Raw genomic sequence first — 19,161 nt, 5'->3', positions numbered from 1 at the left:
GCCGCCAGCCCACGTGACCGTGCTGTCAGAGGCGAACTTTCTAGCAGCCAGCGGGCTGCCCGAGCGCGGCAAATCGAAGAGGCCCAGTGTCGCCTTTGTTACCACTGTTGTTATGGTAACGCTCGGGCATGCGCAGAGTGCTGGGAGTGGAAGGTACTACGAGAAAGCGGGAAACATCACGCTGTGTACCGTCGCTATCGTATTTCACAGCCTCAGAAGGCGCTATCGGTTCGATTTGCTCAGAGAAACCGAAATTCCCTCAGTCTCGATTTACACAGCAGCCTCGTTCCTCAGGTTTTCTTCGACAGCTTGTTATTCGCGCGTGCGTGGCGTTGTCGGCGAGTGAGTGCGGTCGGCCGTGCGCGAGCTTTACTCGCGCGGTTTCAAGTTGTTTCATATGAATAGTTTTACATTTTAGCTCTTCCACCCAACGGGCAGGCACGGATGGCCGCGTCAACCTCGCCAGCACCCAGTAAGCCAAACAAAACGTGTTCTGTTTTTTTCTCTGTTTTAGACTGAGGCCGGCAGGCTGTCATGTTACTACTCGCAGCCGGAAGAATATTGACATTTCTTATACCGTGGTTTTGCGTTCATGGCACCTCTGTCACCGTCACGCCTGGCCGCCGTTAACCAGTACTCTATTTATTTTGGCATTTCTTCTTTTACCGGCGCAGAAAGCTTGCGACCTCCGCAAGAGGCTACTTCTGGTACACCAGAGGTATGTGTACCTAAGTTTTTTTTTAGGTAGAAATCACGTGTCTATTAAATGCTGTTTTAATTCTGTTTTGCGGTGAAGGAAATTCTCTCTAGCTACTTATTCGTGTGTAATGTGTGCGTAAAATTTCTGCGTGCTGTTTTCAACTTGCTCCGAGCACGAGTTAAGGAGGTTATAATATAACAAGTATTTGTTCGTACTGTAAGGGCCGTGGGCTAAGTTCTGCAGTTATGCAAAATCTTGTTTAGCTTCAGCTAAAGATTTTGCATAACACAATCAATTGATTGTGTATATGCAGCTCACATGCGATTGTTGATTTTCATGTGCAAGCTGCTGTTGGAATGCTGCATAGGTTCCCGTAAAGGCAAATTAATGATTGAATAAGGCACTTGGAAGAGCACGCATCTATTCACTGGGTATCGTCCCATTTTCAGCCTCCTCCTGCAGACACCAGCTCTTTCAAGCCATCGCCTCGTAGACGCCGTTCACGAGGAATTGAAAGTGTAAGTTTCATTATTCTTGTGCTTTACGCATACATGCCTGTTCATATAGGTGCTAGGTTGTGGACATTCGTATTTTTCACGCTTTTGCCACGCTGTTTGGCCTTGACACTTGCTTGGGCATTGTTGCACAGCATATTGGGTGGAGCTTGTGTGTCAGCTGCCTGTTTCTCCAGTGCAGTGCTGTTTTCAAATCGTGTTTGTACAACCTGGTGTTTTGGAGAAAATACGCAGGGCAGTCATTGTAGTCATCCGTACTTGATGAAAATCGCAGACGAGCAAAAGTAGAGAGGCTGCTTTTACCAAGGCAGTAGTGGTCTTTATTAATTTGCAACAGATGATAGAGTAAGCTCATCAGTACCATAGGGAATCAAGTGGTGCACCAGCAAGCAAATGTAGTGCCTGTTATATAAAAGCACGGTCATTATGTTCTTGCGCTACAGAGAGGTGTGTAAGCATACAAAGTGAAACTTCCCTTGCAGCCCTGCCCTCTCTCAGTGTCGAATAGCCGGTGTCAGTTGCAAATGCAGGCCAAAAGATGCAGGTTCAACCTCGGCTGCAGCGGTTATATTTTGACAGACGAAATGCTGGAAACCCATGTACTGTGTGATGGCAGTGCATGTTAAAGAACCCCAGGGGGTCGAAATTATCCCGAGCCCTTCATTACAGTATTGCTCATAGCCTGAGTAGCTGTGGGACGTTAAACCACAATCAAACCAATTTTGTGTGCTCATGTAGTGGGTTGTTTGACCCTTCCTAACATAAGCATATAGTGTATTTAAGTCGTCGATTCATATTCCGTAATGATTTTCATAAACAGTTTTCCTCTTGTCTTGAAACAGTTTTCATACTCCAATGCCTGTGCTGAAGTCCTACACTTGTGCGGAAAATGACCAGTTTTTACAATGTTTGTTTGATCGCTGTGGTCCTCCCGCTTATGATAGACGGACAAGTTTTATCTCATAGAAGGAGAAAATGTGTTTACTTTTCAGTGTTACAGCGGCAGACAGAATAATATGGACCATGCTGTCACTTTCAAACTCCTCAGCTGCATTGCATATTGGGAATAAAAATATTCACTGCTGTTAGGTGCAAGCACAAAAGTAAATTTTACTTGCACGTTCATAAAACATCCATTAATTTTCACCAGGTAACGCGTCAGAAAACTTTGAGTGTCAAAGCTTGATCGATTCTTCTGTTTGCGACTGTATGAGTGAAGTGAGCAAAAAATTGATTGTATAAAAAAATATTTTGTTTGACTTTCCTAATTTTATGAAGGTTTTTGGGAAAAAATACTGCATTAAAAAGACAGCTGCTTCTACAGCGTTGAGAGGAAACATTAATCTCTCTAAATACTGAGCGGGTTCTGGCTCCAGTGGATAGTTGTTTAGAACCGGCTCTCTAAGAAAAACCAAGAGTGACAGAAATGATGTGTATTAGTGCCTGAATAGCTTCCAGTCTAATTGAAAATGCACAAGCATATTTAGCACATTTTTATATTGGGCATAATTCGTTAATGAGCAAAATTTCTTTGAGCTACACCTAGTAGTCCTTTAGATTGCTTTGTGCAAAGTTAACTGTTGCCACGAAAATGTGATCTGTGGAGTTCCAGGTACTAAGCGCCCAGGTCTCAGTGGGTCACATTTTCGTATCACCCATTGTATGTATGTATTGTATGTATCACCCATTCACCCAGCTCTACCCTCCAGAAGAACACCCACCAGCCATCTCCCCCCCCCACCCCACCCAGCCCCCCCCCCCCCCCCTAGCGAGGAGCTGCTCACCATCCCACTTCCACCCTTGACTCACTTCCACCCTTGACTCACTCTCCAGCTAAATTATTTCTCATGTGTGAAGCTTTGGCTTAGAGTAAAAGCATCAACCTAATAATCGAGGGTAAATCCAACTGCTTGTGTAGATTTGTTGTATCACATGTCCTATCGTCCCATTATTTTTTTCTATCATAAATCTTAAGTGGGAGGGCCGAAGCAGTGATGCAAACATTGTAAAAAATGGTGAGTGACCACGCAGGTGTGAAACTCCAGCCTTAATATGCTTTGCAGGTAACCAGTTAATGGAACAATGCTGGGAATGACTGATGGCAGCCTTAGGGCATCCGTCTGACCTGCTGCTTCACTTTTGGCTACTTTGCATGGTGTTAATGATGTTGCTGTTGCTGCTGCTATCTCTTATGCAGGCCATAAGCCACTTGCCCAAACCACCTAAGGCGCCTCATAAACCCCTGTCACCTTACATGAAGTACAGTAGAAAGGTAAGAAACAAAAATTGTGCAATGTTTACACTATCCTGCATAATTAAAATCGATTGAAAGCTGTATGCGGTGTAGCGCTAGTTTTGCTTTTCCATCTGCGCAAAATGTTTCATTTGTATTACCATATCACACACCTTCCTCTGGGTTTAATGAGTTTCACAGCGCAGCATAATTTTTAAACAGTATGTACTGATTAACCTTTTTATTAGAGTATGAACATGTATACACTCTCTCATAAGTTCCTCCAGCACTATAGAAATTAAAGACCTCCACAGCCAATCGGAAAGTGCGTTAAACGTGTTCCTCCATGCCTCATCATCTGCTTGTCATCTGCTTGTCATCTGCTCACACTGTATGCAAATATGGTTGCAAAAGAATATAAATAGGCAGTGTCAACATACTGAACACTGTAGGAACATTGGACAGTTATAGAATAGCATATACATGCTTACATACGTTGAATGCAAGCATACTGCTGTACGTTGCGAGACGTAGCGATAACTTCCGCCTAGTGGCTCCATCTGGTTTTTAGAACTGAAACAATTTTTGTGCCATAGAATTAGAGTTGTCAAAATCTCACTCGCAAATCTCACAAAATTTCGATTGAGAGAGGTCACATCGCGTTGTGAAGTCATCACAACCTGCCCTGACGGGCCACCTTGATTGATCGAGAGAGGTCATGTGATCTTGTGACGTCGTCATAACCTGCCACCCTGGTAGGTGGCAGCCTGGCAACCTGGCCATCATTGCACATGGCAGTTAAATTAATAATTGGTCGAGGGAAGTCAGGTGACTTTGTGACGTCATCACGACCTGCCCACTGGGTTGTAAGCAACCTAGTTTCTAGATAGCAGTCTAGACAGAGAAAGAAAACCAAAAAACTGCGATATGTTGGTGACATCTCTGCATATAGCTGATACCTGCTACAGCAGCTAGTAGTCTGAATATAGTGGTTAATGGATCGACAATTGCTAAGAAACTGACGCAAACATATGCAGAGGCTACAACTGGACCTGCGAAAAATGTGAAATCTATTGCTATTGCATTCCACTCTGAAGGCGACTTAGGCGCCCCCATCAACGAACCGATTGGTGCCACTGATTCACAGCATGGTATATTTCAATTTGTAAATTTTGGATTTCTTTGGTGGCATATGATGTAGAGAATTCTTCCCTTTCTTCTGACTGTACACCATATATATAATGTGTAATTGTGTAAGTGACCTGCTCTGTGTGGAAATTAATGTGGAGAGCCTGTGAACTAGGGTAATAAACTGCATTGAGGTCTGTAATCATAAAGAGGATAATTCATGGCATGAATTTTTGTGGTGCTTGGTCCTTGCTCACCGTAACATCTGGTGTAGATGGTCAACAGTTATAACTCCTTCTGCACCTCATAACTTGTTGGCTATGCACTGCAGTGCAGCAGGCACTGTGTTCTGGTGAAATACCTGATTATGGTACAGGCATATGTAGTCTGTAACAAAAGGCTGAAGGGTACTGTTTCATACCTTGTGTGAGACCTGCTTTGCTCGCCTAGCAATGTTCCTCTTGACTGTGCAGCAAAGGCAGGAGGTTTTTGGCTTCATTGACCTATGTTTCTTCAAGGTATGGAATCTGGTGAGGACCTCAAGCCCAGAACTGAAGTTGCCGGATGTTGGCAAAATAACCGGTCAGATGTGGAGGGAACTATCAGACGAGACAAAGCAGCAGTACCTCGAGGATTACGAAACCGAGATGGTGGGCACTGTCACATTCGTACACACGTTACTGCTACGTAACACTGTGGCTTGATCCCCTTTCTTCCTCTACCCCTTCCCTCCTCTTATCTTGCTTTTGTGTGGTTGCTTGGCTTCACCATTTCTTCATTCACATGTACAGTCGCGACAAAAAAAGATTAGCACAGTGACGTCATTGAAGCGAAGAAAATCGCACCATGCAACTGCCGCCGTGCTTTGTGAACACGCCTGGTGCTTTTGTTATCAGCACGTTCGTAACCGCAGCGCCGAGCATTGCTATCTGCTGCCCGGATGCTGCTGCACATCACAGTGCTGACGTTTTTTCATCACGACTGTGCCTGCAACCTGTTGCTTTCGTGGCTGCACTCCCTGTTTGTCATTTTTAGTGTTGTAGAGCATCGGCCACAGATCTCACTGCACACTCTCTTCTAATTGTGGTCACTGGCACTCAATGTGTCTAATTGTTTAGGCACTGTATCCTGTGCGACCTATGCGTACATAAGCTCCTGCCCTGAAAACTGTGTTTTGTAATTATTTTTTATGTGCTTCCACTGACATGCTTTTAGTGTCCAGGAGTGCGCGTTTGTGGCTACCCGACAATTTGATTCTTCCCAGCATTCGTGGGTTTATATGCAATTTGTAGTGTCTAATAACTAGAAGCACTAAGATAGAGAAGATGTGCCCACTTTAGTTACTTTAGTCACTTTAGTTTAGGGGTATTGAATTCTTTGCTTTCATTTCTGAAATATGTGCTCGCCGTGACCACTTAAAAGCCTGCATTTGGCAATGCAGTAAGAGATTCTATGCCATTTGACACTTGCAAAGGCAGACACATCTGAGTTTATGAAGACTAAACATTTCGACAGAATTGCCTGTCTGGTTGGGTTTGAGAACTTATAGTAAACTGTGACACATCTCGAACCAAAACTTTTTAAATTTGAAACCAAACGTTGTGGAGCCAGCTCAGCTCCTTCAAGTATGCTTTGGGTCTGTGGCTAGCATCTTTATACATGGTGGGGCAGAAAGGGGTGGAAAGAAAAAATGTGGCAGTGTGAAGGGTGTGGGATGGGGGAGACGATGTTGACAGTGGGGTTAAGGCTGTGAGTCACGTTGCTGTGTGGTGATGGTTGCTGGCGCCTTTTCTTTTTCTGTGGGCTGCGAAGCGAAGTCCCTGCATTTATACACGGGGGTAGGTTTCCCTTTATGCGACTGAAATTGTTCGAGATCATTTTGATATGCCAACACTTGAGTATTTGCTGTTTATGGTAATCTGTTTCGGTTCCGAGGATTGTGGTTTCTTCAAAGTTGATTCTACAGTCTGCGTCTTGGGATGTTTGGCTAGCGGGTTGTGCTCTCTTGCGAAGCTGCGGATGTCGTTTATGTGTTGCCGAATTTCTTCTTTTCGGTTTTTTGTTTCGCTGATGTAGCTTGTGTCATAGCGGGCGCGAGGAATTTTGTAGCAATTGCCTTGGGCACTTGCTCAACCATCAGATTTATCCACCACCACACTGGTGTCTCACCTCAGAGGAAGCCTATGCCTGGTATCAAATTCAAACAAATAGTTTTCCAAACCTTTCTGGAGCCCACAGAATCCATCCCTACCAATACCAAAACACCTGCCCTTGGTGCAGCTCTAGTCCGTATCATGGTAGTGCCAGGCTAAATCTCAACATTTACTGACACCGGATGCATCATTCAAGCAGTGGAAGGTACAGTCGCTAGTGAAAAAGATCAGCTCTAGTGACGTGCCACAGGAGCGGTAGAGAGCATCTCTCGGCGCTGTGGCTATGAACATGCCGAAAACGTAAGCGCCAGCCGTGTTAGCAAAGCATGGCATCGCGCCAGCCGGGTGGTGCAATTATCACCGCTCCTGTGACATCATTGTGGTAATCTTCTTTACTCCCGACTGTACAACTGACCAGCGTCATCTTGGAGAGCCAACGAGTGCTCATCCAACTAGTACACTCATCGGGCAAGGCCACTGAGGTCTCTAGCCATCATCTCAGTCAGTACCTCTCTTTGGCCACTAAGCTTTTTTCTTCCTCCTCCGTGGCCGTTCTTTGGGAACAGTTAGGCAAAGCACCACCATGTCCGTGGGCTTGTCCGCTACTTGGAGGCCCCCCCTTTTTTTTTTTTCAGGCTATTGGTGATGGTTTCGCTGGTGCCTTGGACATAAGGCAGAGTGACATATTTTTGTGGTGGGGTTGATTGCTGTTGGTTGATTTCTCAGTGCACAATGTTGTTTTTGGAGGTGAATGGTTTTCCAAATAAAATTTTTTGGGTAGTCCTCTTTGCGGATCTCCCGTCCCATCCTCATATCATTGGCTTATACTACTCCCACACTGACTTTGTTTCTTGCCTTTTCCATGATGCCGTAAGATGCCTCTATTTTGGCTGACTTATTCAAAAGAGCATGTCTGCTTGTTGCTGTTGCAGAGTAATGTATGCACACAAGTTATGTCCTCTGTTCGAAACCTGGCCATGGAACCAACTCTTTCTCTTTTTCAGATTAAGTACAAAGAAGCACTTGAGTTATATCTCAACTCTCCTGCTTACCAAGCATGGGTTGAGGCCAAATCCAAGGGTGAGTAACGTACCGACCTATATCTGCTATAATGGTAGCATTATGCTCATCAATGTCTGGTATCTGTTTACTGTTTTTAACGCAACGGCACGAAGGCTCCTGTTCTGCAGAAAATCTGACGGTGGCGTTGTAAGCAAAAAATTGGCCGGGGTAGGGTGGCCCAAGTGGCCAACCTGGGGCACAAGACAATAGGCCAGTCACGTGACTCATCACAACCTGCCCTGTAAGCAAACTGCCCACCGTGGCAGGTGGCAGTTAAATTAATGATTGGTCGCTAGTGGTTGCTCGGGAAGAGCAACCTGTGTGTAACAAGCACCACCGATGGCAGCACCTGCCATCGCAAGGCAGTGGCGCATCGCTTAACCTCTACACCACTGCGCCAGCAGTGGTATGAGGACTCCCTGGGGTCTAGGAACATAAAGTAGAGAATGACAAATTCCGCATATATGGGCATTAACTCATTAACGCTATCGCATAATACCTTTAAGGCAGAGGTTAAGTGTCTCCTCCAAGTTTTTTTTTTTGTTGGACTGTTTGAAATGCCACTCTTGCGTAAGGCCTGGTGACAAGGCTGGTACTAGTTGTAAAATAAATTGGTGACATGCATATTTTTTTTCTTTTTGGTTAGCTGCTTAGTAAGACTTGTAGGCTATGCTTATTAACTGACAACTTCATTGCCCTATGAGCTTTTATTCTCTGGACAGCCTGAAAAGTCAGCCTGTTGATTTTTTGAAAAGGAGCATTGGCACTTTGTGTCAAGTGTGATGCTGCATTTTGGGGATAGTTATGCGCCTCGGTAGTGAAGCCTAGATGAATTTCCCATTTTGCCCGGTGAATTGATTGGAGTACCATAAAGTATTTAAAAGGTGTCTGCGGGTTTTGAGGTGGTGACCTTTTGTCTGGGCTTGTATTTTTTAGACGAAATGATTGTCGTTTCCGTGCTTCTGTTGGTGTTAGGCAATTCCTGCATGGACATAATGCTGTGTTTAAGTGAGAAAAATTGAAAGAAAGTGGAGAGAGAAAAAATAGTGAAAGCAGAGAGACAGTGATGTTATCTACTGCGACACTTTTGACTACTTAAAGCCACCTTGTATAGCGACTTAGCTTCTTTTTTTAGCCGTAGATGGCACACGGCATCTGGAACAGCAGATTCGTTCATTTTATTAGACATTTGGCTTATCATTGCAGGAGTTGGAGAACTTTGCCTTGTTTTAAGTTTGTCAGAACATTTTTCTTATCACTTTATTGTATTCTTTCTTATCCTTGTCTATCTGTATACCACTTTGGTGCACTTAACTTCCTAGAACAGCCTACTAGTTGCCTGGTGCAACAAGCAAGCTTTTGAAGTGAAATCTTCATAATGCTAGGTAAAGCCAGTTTCCGTGGTGGCCCCAGGTTTCACCTTCAAATGACCTTGAGCTTCGAAAGCAAAGGAAAGGCACATACGGTAACTGGCACCCTGGGACAGTGGACACCTTAGTTGCGCTTTAAACTATGTGGCTGGCAGTAGTGACAGATGTGCGCTGCATGCGTTGGCATTGATGTGGTTGTGGCAGAAATGATAGTCCCCGTTCGCTGTGTTCATTGGCTCATTGGCTTTGCCAGCGTTTTAGACTGATGATTTTAAGGGAAGGAAGTGCGCATCACTGGCTCCCTGGGTCAGTGGACGCCATTTGTGCTTTGAGGTATGGGGGGTGGTGAGAGAGCTATGTGGGCTGCATGCTACATGCGTTAGTGCTTACAACCTGCAGCAGTAGGCCACAGCTTTCACTGGGTGAGCAAACTCTCGCGACCTACCATAAACTGCCACCTGACAGGGTGGCAGGGTGGGCACGCTGCCTATCCGGTGTCCGGAACACTCAACGTTATAGGCGCCAATCCGCGTATAGTTGCCCGATATGCCATAGCTTTCGCTCTCTAACTAGGTTCAGTAGTAGTTGAAGCGCAGCTAATTTTTTTCTGCATGGCATTGGAGACTCTTAGAGATGCTTGCATTTTGGAGCATTTCAGTGACCTCAGTATGGAAGCATGCTTGCTGCACTAAAGGCCCGTTCACACTTGCCCAAAAATCCGGCGAGCGAAGCGGATTCGGTCGCTTTTGACGCCGAGCGACGCGGAAAGCGGCGAGGGCGATCGGGCTGGGCCCATTTCCGCCGCGCGGCGACAAACATGGCGGCGCCTTTCGAAGCCGGACCCCCCGCTTCGGATTGAATTCTCGTTGTTGCTGCCTTTTTCAGTGCGTTCACTGGCCAGAAATGCGACTCAGGCCTTTCGCTTCCTCTCACCTCGCCTCCAAGAAAACGTATAAGTGATAAATTTGCTTTCTTTTTTTATTCAGAGTGACGATTCCACCGCTTCTAGGCTTAACAGCATAGTCGCTTTGTTGACAGTAATGGTTCCCGCCCTGACAGCCAGATGGCGCCACTATAGCTGAGTTTATTTTTCCGTCCGAGCTAGCATACGCTGAACTAAAAGTGAGAATGTGCCTGGGTTTAACGTACGAAAGCATGCATACACTTATGGTACGTAGACAGCGTAAATTTATGCTCTTTTCTCACTATATCTGTGTATGCCGCTAGCAGCGACGCGGTGTGGAAAAGCGAGAAACAGCAGCGGCGCGGCGGATCCGCCTCGCTCGCGAGTGAACAAGTGAGAACAGGTCCTTGTTTTTGCGGCGAGCGAATCCGCTTCGCTCGCCGGATTTTTGGGCAAGTGTGAACGGGCCTTAAGCGACTAATAGACTGTTCTGTTAAGTTGAATGCACTGCAATGCATTGTGTGCTTCAACATTTGTGTGCTTCAACTTTTGTGCTTCAACATTTTAAATTACAGAAACTATGCCACTGTTCTGGATGCATTTGGGCTGTCAGGAACAGTAGCACTCTATCTGATCCCACATTTAGAAGCAGTTGCTTTTCTAAAATTTCAATCCTGTTAGCGCCGTAGCCTGCACTTTATAAATTTACTCTTGAGAGAAGTCTTGCTAATCTTTAAGTCAGTGAGTCCCCCGTCCACCATTTCTTGCACATTTGGCATTCCCAGGCGTGTGCATTTAAGGCAGTCCGTTGTGCCTACCGAGTCATATTTATGAGTGTGTTGTTTCCCTTTCCAGTGCAGCAAGCTACCGAGGAAAGAGGAGCCCCTGAACAAAGCCCGTCAGTTGTCAGTTCGGTTAGTACAGTGCTGTCATATGTTCTGGTTAATTTGCTTGCCTTATTGCTCTGCTACTGCAGAGCAAGTGCTGTGAATCTTCCTAGCAGTTGCTCATACTGACAGCTTGTGCTCTGTGCAACTATTGAAGGCCTTATTGTCATGGGCTTAATGCAAGAAAATCATATGGCATTGCTAAGCACACTTTATTTGAAAACATTGTAGTAAAGAGCAGCTCATGTTTAACAGCAAAATAATGTGAGCCGCTATCTTGGCTGCCGCACTGGGTTCCTGGCAGAGAGTTTATCTCTCTGCCAGTAAGTTTATCTTATGTGATACACTGCAGCCTGCTTCCGCTGGCTGCAGGACTGCAGGCTGCAGGACTTATTCCATCGCAGTTAATGTCACTGGTTTAACTGCTTGGCAAAATAAAAAATGGCTTATTTTGGCCGTAAGTTTCATGGCTGAAAGAGTCTTTCTGTGTCTCCCTCTGTGTTGCAATGTAACTCTGTTTCTTATTACAATACTGACTCGATGACTTAACAGGCTGGTGGTTTGCATTCGATATATTAGTGGTCCAGGATTTCAGCTGTGGGGATTTTCTTTCTACCATTTTGTTTTGAACATCTTTGCTTGCTTTTTGTCTTTGCAGCCTTTGATGGGATCTAATAAGAGCGATGGCAAGGTTGGCATGCAGCCAGAAGAAGATGGACATGGTGAACTTTTTAATGCATATGTTGTTTGATATTTCCAGAATATTAAATGCTAATGATTAGTGTTTTGCAAGTGCAAAATAAAGTTAAAAAATGTTTACAATTGATCTTGAATATGTTTCACAGCCAAGATAAAATGCAAGTTTTATGTGTGAAGAATTGTTAATGAGCTGGTTATAGCAAGTAATTAACTTTTCATAAATTTGTGATACAGTAAAACCTCACTGATTTGATGCCTGTTAAGTAAATATCAGATACTGCTTGCGGACTTTTTGAAATTTTTAATATTCACACACACTTTTGTTTGTTTCGGGTCTGCCCTTTCAGTAATACCATGAAGAACTCCGTGAACTGAAAGCACACAGTAAAAAGACCAGTGATGTGATTTCTGTGCCAGTTACATCAAACTGTGCTAAAAGGCAAAGCCTGCTACATGCTGCTACGTTACAACAAATTACGAGTAATCTGCGCCGAGCTATTGCGAAAACTGTATTTGCTTACTAACGAAATTCTCGAGCGCTGCATGTTATCCTACCAGTCTTTTATCCTACCAGTTACCGCTTGTTATCCTACCACATCGCCACACCGCGTAATGAAAACAGAAAACTAAATAGGTCTGCAGCATGCAGGAATTTACTCTCGCCATCCCGTGGTGTGGAGGGCATGCCGGAAATGCGCATGGCACAAACATTCACAAATGGTGCCGGTGTTGACTTCCATGTCCTTGTTTGGCCAAAGCAGGGAAGCAGCAAGCTACCTCGAAGTTCTTAGTGGGCGTAGATTTTGGGGTTTGCTTCATTGCCCTATCAAAGAGAGACGAATAGTGGCGGATATTTTTTTATTCATGTCGAACCATCTCCCTGCTGCATGGTTCCAATTCTCTAGTGCATATTCAGTGGCACGCGACTTAAATTTTGCATCGTAGCTTCTTCACCTCGCAGGTGACGTCATGATGAATAAGAACGCATGATGCGCGCAAGGCCATGACACTGGAATCTAAACTTTCGCTAACATGACTGGTCAGGGTGCGGTGCCCACTTCGTGTTCCAGTTGCATTCAGTCTGGTTGTTGCGAGATTAGGGAATTCTAGCCGTAGGATAAATTTTTTTAAATACAATTTTAGCATAGTGTGATCCGCGTCCCACTGCTGTGAAATGCATCTGCATTGAGCTATCTGCGAATTGTGCAGATGGCCTTAAGGAGCACACACCTGCCACTGCACAGGCGTAGTTCAGTCCTCGCAGAATCACAGTAGTGGATTGCACTGCGCTAAACTAAAACTCTAATAACTCGGTTCTTTTTCTTTTACTCATCAATTTTCTTTTGAAACACAGTTATCAGAAATGGCAAAAGGTGGCATGTGGTTGCGCGTCATTTTGCGCCGTATGCAAGTCTCGCCGGCGCGCGCGCGCACGCACACACGCACGCACGCGCGCACACACGCGCGCACGCGCACACACGCACACACGCACACACGCACACACACACACACACACACACACACACACACACACACACGTTACTTAGGAAAATACGGTAGAGCTAAATGCTCATTTTTCTGCACCAAGTGCAGTTTTGGCTGCTTCAAAAGCTGCTCCAAGTGACTTCAGGCAATCACATCACTGGGAGACAGTCCATGCAATTCTTCACAACTTTTCAAAATATGAACTATCTAGCCCGATAGCATCTATTTATAAGAAGGATCCTCGTTGGAATTGGCAGCTTGTGGCCTAATTTTGTGCCATTGGCACTGGGTCCCATCTTTGCAGTAGAAGAAGAAAGCCGTGGAATATCTGGGAGCCCTGCTGCTACAACGACGCAACCCGCACCAGCACAACACTCCCAACTTTTTTGTGCAAGAACACAGGAGTTCCTGGCACCAGGACACCATTCCAGCACCAACACCACTGCTCACAAAGGAGTCTTGCTCTTTCCCAAGCAGTGCACGTTGACACAAACACATGAACGCAGAACAAACGACCATTGTGTAATGCGGCATGGTTCAGAGGAGACCAAGAACTTAGTTGGGTGTACCAACGAGAACTGTGTCGACGAAAGAAATAAATGAAAATTGACATTTACATAATGCTGTATAATGTGGCAAACTCAACGATAACTGTTTGGCATATGTGACCCATGTGCAGAAAAACTTCACTTTTTTCCATTAGTTCTTGTTGAAAGTCTGCTGATAAACTGGAGTAGCATGCTAGGCTAATAACCAGGCAGACCTCTCCTTTATTCGTTAAAGTCTTTCTCTCTTTCTGTGCTGATAAAATTTGTACAGCATGCTTAGCTTTGTTTAGCTTGAAAACATTTTCCATGGGTGTGCCTGTGAAGAGCTGACAGCAAAGCTGCGGTAGGTATAAAAACGGTAGGGACTGCATCAGAGGAACACCTTGGGAAATCTGTTCTGGAGTATATTCCATGCTCGGGCTAATTAATTAGTTTGGAATCATCACACGTCCCCAGTGAAAAGAGTGTTCAAAAGAAATGGGACATAGTAGCGCAAAGAAGATGAAAATCTTTGGACACAAAGCAACAAAAGGGTGATATTTTTTTTACTCTTACCATATTTTACATGCATATGTATTTGCACTAAGGGGCTGTGCCGTTCCCAGTGTCTGTATAAATGCAAGCAAGCAGCTCTGCTGCTGCGCCTGCTACTGTTCTCTTTCAGCTCTCTGGCTTTCCAATGCTGAATCGGCAACTTAAGGGGAGTTTGAAAATATCTGATGAACCTAATTGTCAAATGCTTGCCCGACACAAATGTGCGGTCTCTACTTCACATCACCAGCAATTTGCAGCGCTGTGCAAGCTGCGGAGTGTGCTGCAAAACTTGCTCCTCCGTGCCCCTCACCCAGTGACTGGTGGCTCCATCACTGGGAGAGAAAGAGCACCAGTGCCCAGCTGCTGCGCATAGGCGGCTCAGCCGGTGCAGTGGACACCATGTTTATGAATGGTGGTGCACCACTTCGCAGCATACATCTGCAGCGCTGTGTTTGTGCGGAATTTCTCTGCTAACATAACCAGTGAATGAAACACTCTGCTTTCATAACACCATCGTGACCTACCTTTTCATTTACTGCAATAATTGTTTTAAAAATAGTCAACACTGCTCATATATTTGAGGCACTATTTGTTGTTTTCCTTGGCTCTGATTGGACAAGGGTGCTCTTATCTTCCACAGTACTGCCAACAACTTGTGAGATGAAGTATAGTTCCTCAATGTAAACCACAATGACACCTAAGTGGTTTGAGCATCCATCTCGTGTGCGGGAGGTGTGGGGTTAAATACTCGCACTGCTGGGTACTTGCCGGCTTAAAATGGGTGCGAGCGTTCTCTTGGCTAGATGCTGGGCTTTTCTGTGGTAAATGCTTGGAAAATGGATCGGTTTTTACTCCCCTTTATGCTGACAAAAAACACCTTGCGCCATGGTGCTCTTTGGCTGAGCCTCCCTTGCACAATTAAAATTCATCATCAATTCCTTGGGGAGCCTGCATACCTTCATCATGCCTTTTTTTTTTTTTCTGCAACGCAAGCAAGCTGTCTGGTTGGCCATGTATCATTACATATGCGAAACCGAAATCGGGTCTTGGCATGTGGGCCTAGGGAGGCATGTGTGGTCAGCATTTTCGTTTCGCTTCCATTTCTCAGATCTGTTAAATTGCATGCAGGGACTTTTTTCTTCTTTTCCTTCTGTTGCTTATCAGGAGCATTTACCTCTTGGGAGCCCAGAGGAGATGCTTCTCGGTGTACACAGGCGCATAAACCAAAATGCAAATGGACAGTCGCAAAGCAGTTCTGTTTCCTGTCATAGCAAAACACTTGGCCAGCATTTGCTAAAGACTGTGCGCTGCCCTTTTGATTCTGCAAATATGTCTCATTTGAATATTAGACTGGCCTAATTATACGCCACATTCAAAATCATCGGTGCTTCCCCCTGTCTGTCTCGCATTATTTTTACCCATGCAATATGCAACAAGGTGGCTAAAAGAATTCAACCTATAGATGGTATGGAATACTAATGGCACCATAAAGGTTGCATGATCTAGTTACCACTGAGAGCTATCTAATAAGACAGTTTTTGAAGGTGTTTCAGTGTATGGGCTCTTTCGCATAAATTTGCAAGCTATTGGCTCTTCAACGCGTTCACGGGTTACCAGTAGGTCGCGTCATTTATCCATGCTGTGCTGGCAGAAGCACTGGGTCGCATTATGAGGCCGTAGGACAGATTTTATTAAGAGGTTCTCCTTTTTAGATCCCAAAACAAAATCTGCCCGACCGCTCATCGTGTGACCCAGTATTCGTGGCCACACAGCATGAATAAATGACGTACCCACCCGTGACCCATTACGCCATGAACGTGTTAAAAGTTCATTATGCGCCTTTTCATCAAATACCTGAGAACAGTAAGTTAGAGCGGGTTCATTGCATATTTTACACTGAATCGCGGAGCAAACCTAACTGGTCAAGTGGTTTAAGGCACAGTTACCAGTTGATTCCAGTTGGTTCCCAGTTGGCAACTCAGCTGGGAACCAACTTGCATTTTCGCCTGGGATAGCCAGGAGATTGCAGCAGTCTTACTGCAATCTTATCCAGCATTAAGCATTGATTAATGCTGGATTCTTGTCCTCTTGTTGCACATGCATGGCGCCCTTAGAAACAGAAACGGCGAATTCCTTGGAGCCCCGCATATGTTTATTTTGTTTGCATACTGCCGCTAAACGCCGCGCTTAGCATGGCTACAGCCAGTCGAGCACGCAGCCAATGTAACAAACAGCTTAGCGCAACGTTTATAAATATATATTTAAAAATGTAGCGCGCAGCACTCGTCGTAGCCATGTAGCCGTAGTAGCTGCAGCGGCATTGCAGGCAAACTGCGCATGCGTGGTCGGCGCTGACAAGCACCTGAACATCGAGAGAGCAAACTCCGCAGAACTGCGCATGCGCGCCCAGAGGGTAGGTGGAAAGGAGGACGGTTGGCGGATGTGACGCCGGAGGGCTTTTCGGTTTTCTTTTTTGCGGCATGTAACTCTCAAACCCAGACGCCTAAAATTATGCCGAGGCCGAGGATGGCGCGCGTTTCAGAGAACGGACGAACTCGTGTATGCTCCAGCGCCTCGTTGCGCTATCTGCGCTTTCGTTTCTCTCTCGTGAATCGGCCTGCTGCTGTTTTGGTAGATGCGAGCTCGGTGAATTTTGCTCTCAGTTCATGGTTTAGGCAGTCCTACCTTCAACCTTTTCCAGACTGAGGTGAGTGCTGTCAAAATAATTCATTGTGCACGCGCGATGTTGTTTCGTACTTACCCGCCAACTAGATAAAAAGTGTTCGTCGTCGCTCTGTCATCGCCTTGTGGCTTGTTGAAAGAGCTGCTGCACGACTGCGCAAGTGTGTGACGGTCTCGATTATTAATGCGGCGTCTTCTGATGTAAATTTCGCGACATCGTGCGGGTGAAGGCGCGCGAGGAGACCGCGGAGTGGCGTCGATGAGGTCGTTTTTTCGCGCTTGAAAGGACTGTTGCATGTTTGCTACTGTGCACCTATCGATAGTCGGTTGCCTCTAACGAAGGTTTGTCTTTTTCAAGATTCATCTCCTTTGCTCAAGGCCTCTGTACAATTTGGCCGCAGCTGTTATTTCTGTGTGTGCCAGCGTAAACGCACTGGACTGTGGGATTTTACAGCCTTCCTCGCAGCTTCAGCAGATGGGGTACGTGACTTGCGCTGTGATAGCGTCGGGGTTCGCGACAAGTAGGTGGCGTTTACCTGTGCGGACCAGTTGTATGTTTTCCTTCCTTTTTCACGCGGTGCTGCAATGCAGGAGATCAGCCTCTTTGTGATACTTCCGAAGAGCGAAAGAAGGGGTTGCTGGCCAGCGAGGAGCCTAAGCTTAAATATGAGCTGGCTCAGTGTGAAAAAAAACTGGCGTACCTCGGAGTGCCACGAACCTTCTGTACAGCATGAGACTGCAGCAATGCATTCATTGTGCTTATCCGCTCAGGCCCGTCACTGCCAAGTAACTCATGTGTAAGGCGATGGATCTAGTGCATTTACGAAACAATTAATTCGTGTGTGTATCAACCAGCAGCTACCAATGTCGTTACATTAAAGTGTTTTTCTGCTGCAGCAGGAGCCCTCACTTGCTTTACTCAATTCTGGGAGTGAGTTTGTTGAATTCATCTGTGCAAACTGGCCGTGTTTGTAGCATTACTCTGATCTGCAGCGTGCGCCTTTCCTTATTTGCAGATCCTTCCACCAGCTGGATTCTACCTTGACCTCATTACCACAGTGAGCTGAGATTGGTATGGCGTAATGCATACTTTCGCTGTTTCCACAGGTTCAGAGCGTGCTCGTGGTTAAGTTTTAAAAAGTTCGAATTTTTGAAAGCATGCCCGCAATGTATTTACTTTTATTGTGGGGTGTGTATTTTGGCACCTCTGCATTTTACGGTACGCTGTTGTTTGAAAAGTTATTCTGAGCACTTTCGGCTACATGATTTGCAGAGAGAGAAGTTGGGGAAACACCAATGCACCTATGTAATTTGCCTACGGAATGAAAGCAGCAGATTTAGATCTGTACAAGTCTGTACTAGATTCATAAGCAGACAGTGTGCCGTATAGAACAAGCTATACACAGCCTCTTGTACATGTATAACAGCTATTGTTCTGTGGGAGCAGCCTTTATGTGAAGCTGCTGTGGTGGCTCAGTGATTATTTTGCTCTGCTACTGATCTGAAGGATGCGGGTTTCCTAATGCCTAAAATTCCTAAAAAAAAGTCTTGTGTGGAAGCACTGTGCGATGTCAGTGCACGTTAAAGAACCCCAGGTGTTCGAAATTTCCGGAGCCCTTCACTGTGGCGTCCCTCACAGCCTGAGTTGCTTTAGGACGTTAAACCCTCATAAACCATAAACCTTCATGTGCGGTGGTGTTCAAAACATAGCTTTGTTGAAGGTAACTTGGCATGTAATATGCCACAGCTTCTGTTGCAACTTGTATGAGGCAACATGCCCCCAGATCTGTCGCCGTGTATTGCAGTTGCTTGGGTATACTAGAATTCAAGACAACCCTTCATCTGGTTGCCTTTGAGTCAGGTGCCCAAGTGGTTCAAAGTTGAAACTCTTAATGGACTGCAGACACCTATTTTTAGTTGCATGTTTTCTTCTTGCAAATGGTGCTTTGGACATTGAACTTATGGATCATCACTTGCTTTTGCCTGCAACTGCTAAATAATTTATTACTGAATTTCTTATTTCATGTTGTTCTCGTTTCAGTTTTATCAACCGAACAATGGCGGTGACATGTAGTTGGCCTTTAGGTTGCGTCAGCAGGAAGAAACTTCACTATACATGCTTTTACGTAGGTTTGATTTACTACAACACTTAAACCAGCCTGCTTCTAGAAATGGATTGGCAACAAATGACGTGTCAGCAGTTGTATTGCTGTTTTTATCGTGTCTCACGTGACCTAGATACCAACTACACATCACAGCCA

General features: G+C 45.3%; 2 protein-coding genes across 9 annotated transcripts in view; both read left to right on the top strand.

Annotated features, from left to right (window-relative positions):
* The first annotated feature begins 8 nt into the window (after positions 1-8).
* On the top strand, positions 9-14,981 carry LOC149340581 (uncharacterized). Of its 4 annotated transcripts, none has more exons than XR_016283632.1 (10): positions 9-342; positions 419-472; positions 675-718; positions 1,150-1,218; positions 3,413-3,487; positions 5,095-5,226; positions 7,734-7,809; positions 10,926-10,979; positions 11,611-11,674; positions 13,441-13,518. XR_016283632.1 is itself a non-coding variant. In XM_089549405.1 (10 exons), exons 1-10 carry the CDS (start codon positions 129-131, stop codon positions 13,737-13,739), a joined length of 1,083 nt encoding a protein of 360 aa, XP_089405531.1. In that variant the 5' UTR covers positions 10-128; the 3' UTR covers positions 13,740-14,981. The 4 variants fall into 4 exon arrangements, 3 of the variants coding, with proteins under 3 accessions (XP_089405531.1, XP_089405530.1, XP_089405532.1); XM_089549405.1 differs by having other exon boundaries at positions 10-342; positions 10,921-10,979; positions 13,444-14,981; XM_089549404.1 differs by having other exon boundaries at positions 14-342; positions 10,921-10,979; positions 13,441-14,419.
* Positions 14,982-15,907: 926 nt separating this feature from the next.
* The window catches only part of LOC149340579 (SWI/SNF-related matrix-associated actin-dependent regulator of chromatin subfamily E member 1-like), a 45,233-nt gene continuing 41,979 nt past the window's right edge, over positions 15,908-19,161 (top strand). For 2 of the 5 annotated variants that reach the window (XM_089549395.1, XM_089549399.1), the window contains exon 1: positions 15,908-16,081. In XM_089549395.1, the coding sequence (XP_089405521.1) occupies positions 16,000-16,081 (82 nt within the window). In that variant the 5' untranslated portion in view covers positions 15,908-15,999. The remainder of the gene's footprint in view (positions 16,082-19,161) is intronic. The other 3 variants (XM_089549396.1, XM_089549398.1, XM_089549402.1) reach the window with 2 other exon arrangements.

Source organism: Amblyomma mixtum, chromosome 6, assembly GCF_055824585.1.
Source record: "Amblyomma mixtum isolate Tamu chromosome 6, ASM5582458v1, whole genome shotgun sequence".
NCBI lineage: Eukaryota > Metazoa > Arthropoda > Arachnida > Ixodida > Ixodidae > Amblyomma > Amblyomma mixtum.
The sequence above is the reverse complement of the archived record's forward strand: the minus strand, read 5'-3'. Positions and strand labels throughout refer to the sequence as shown.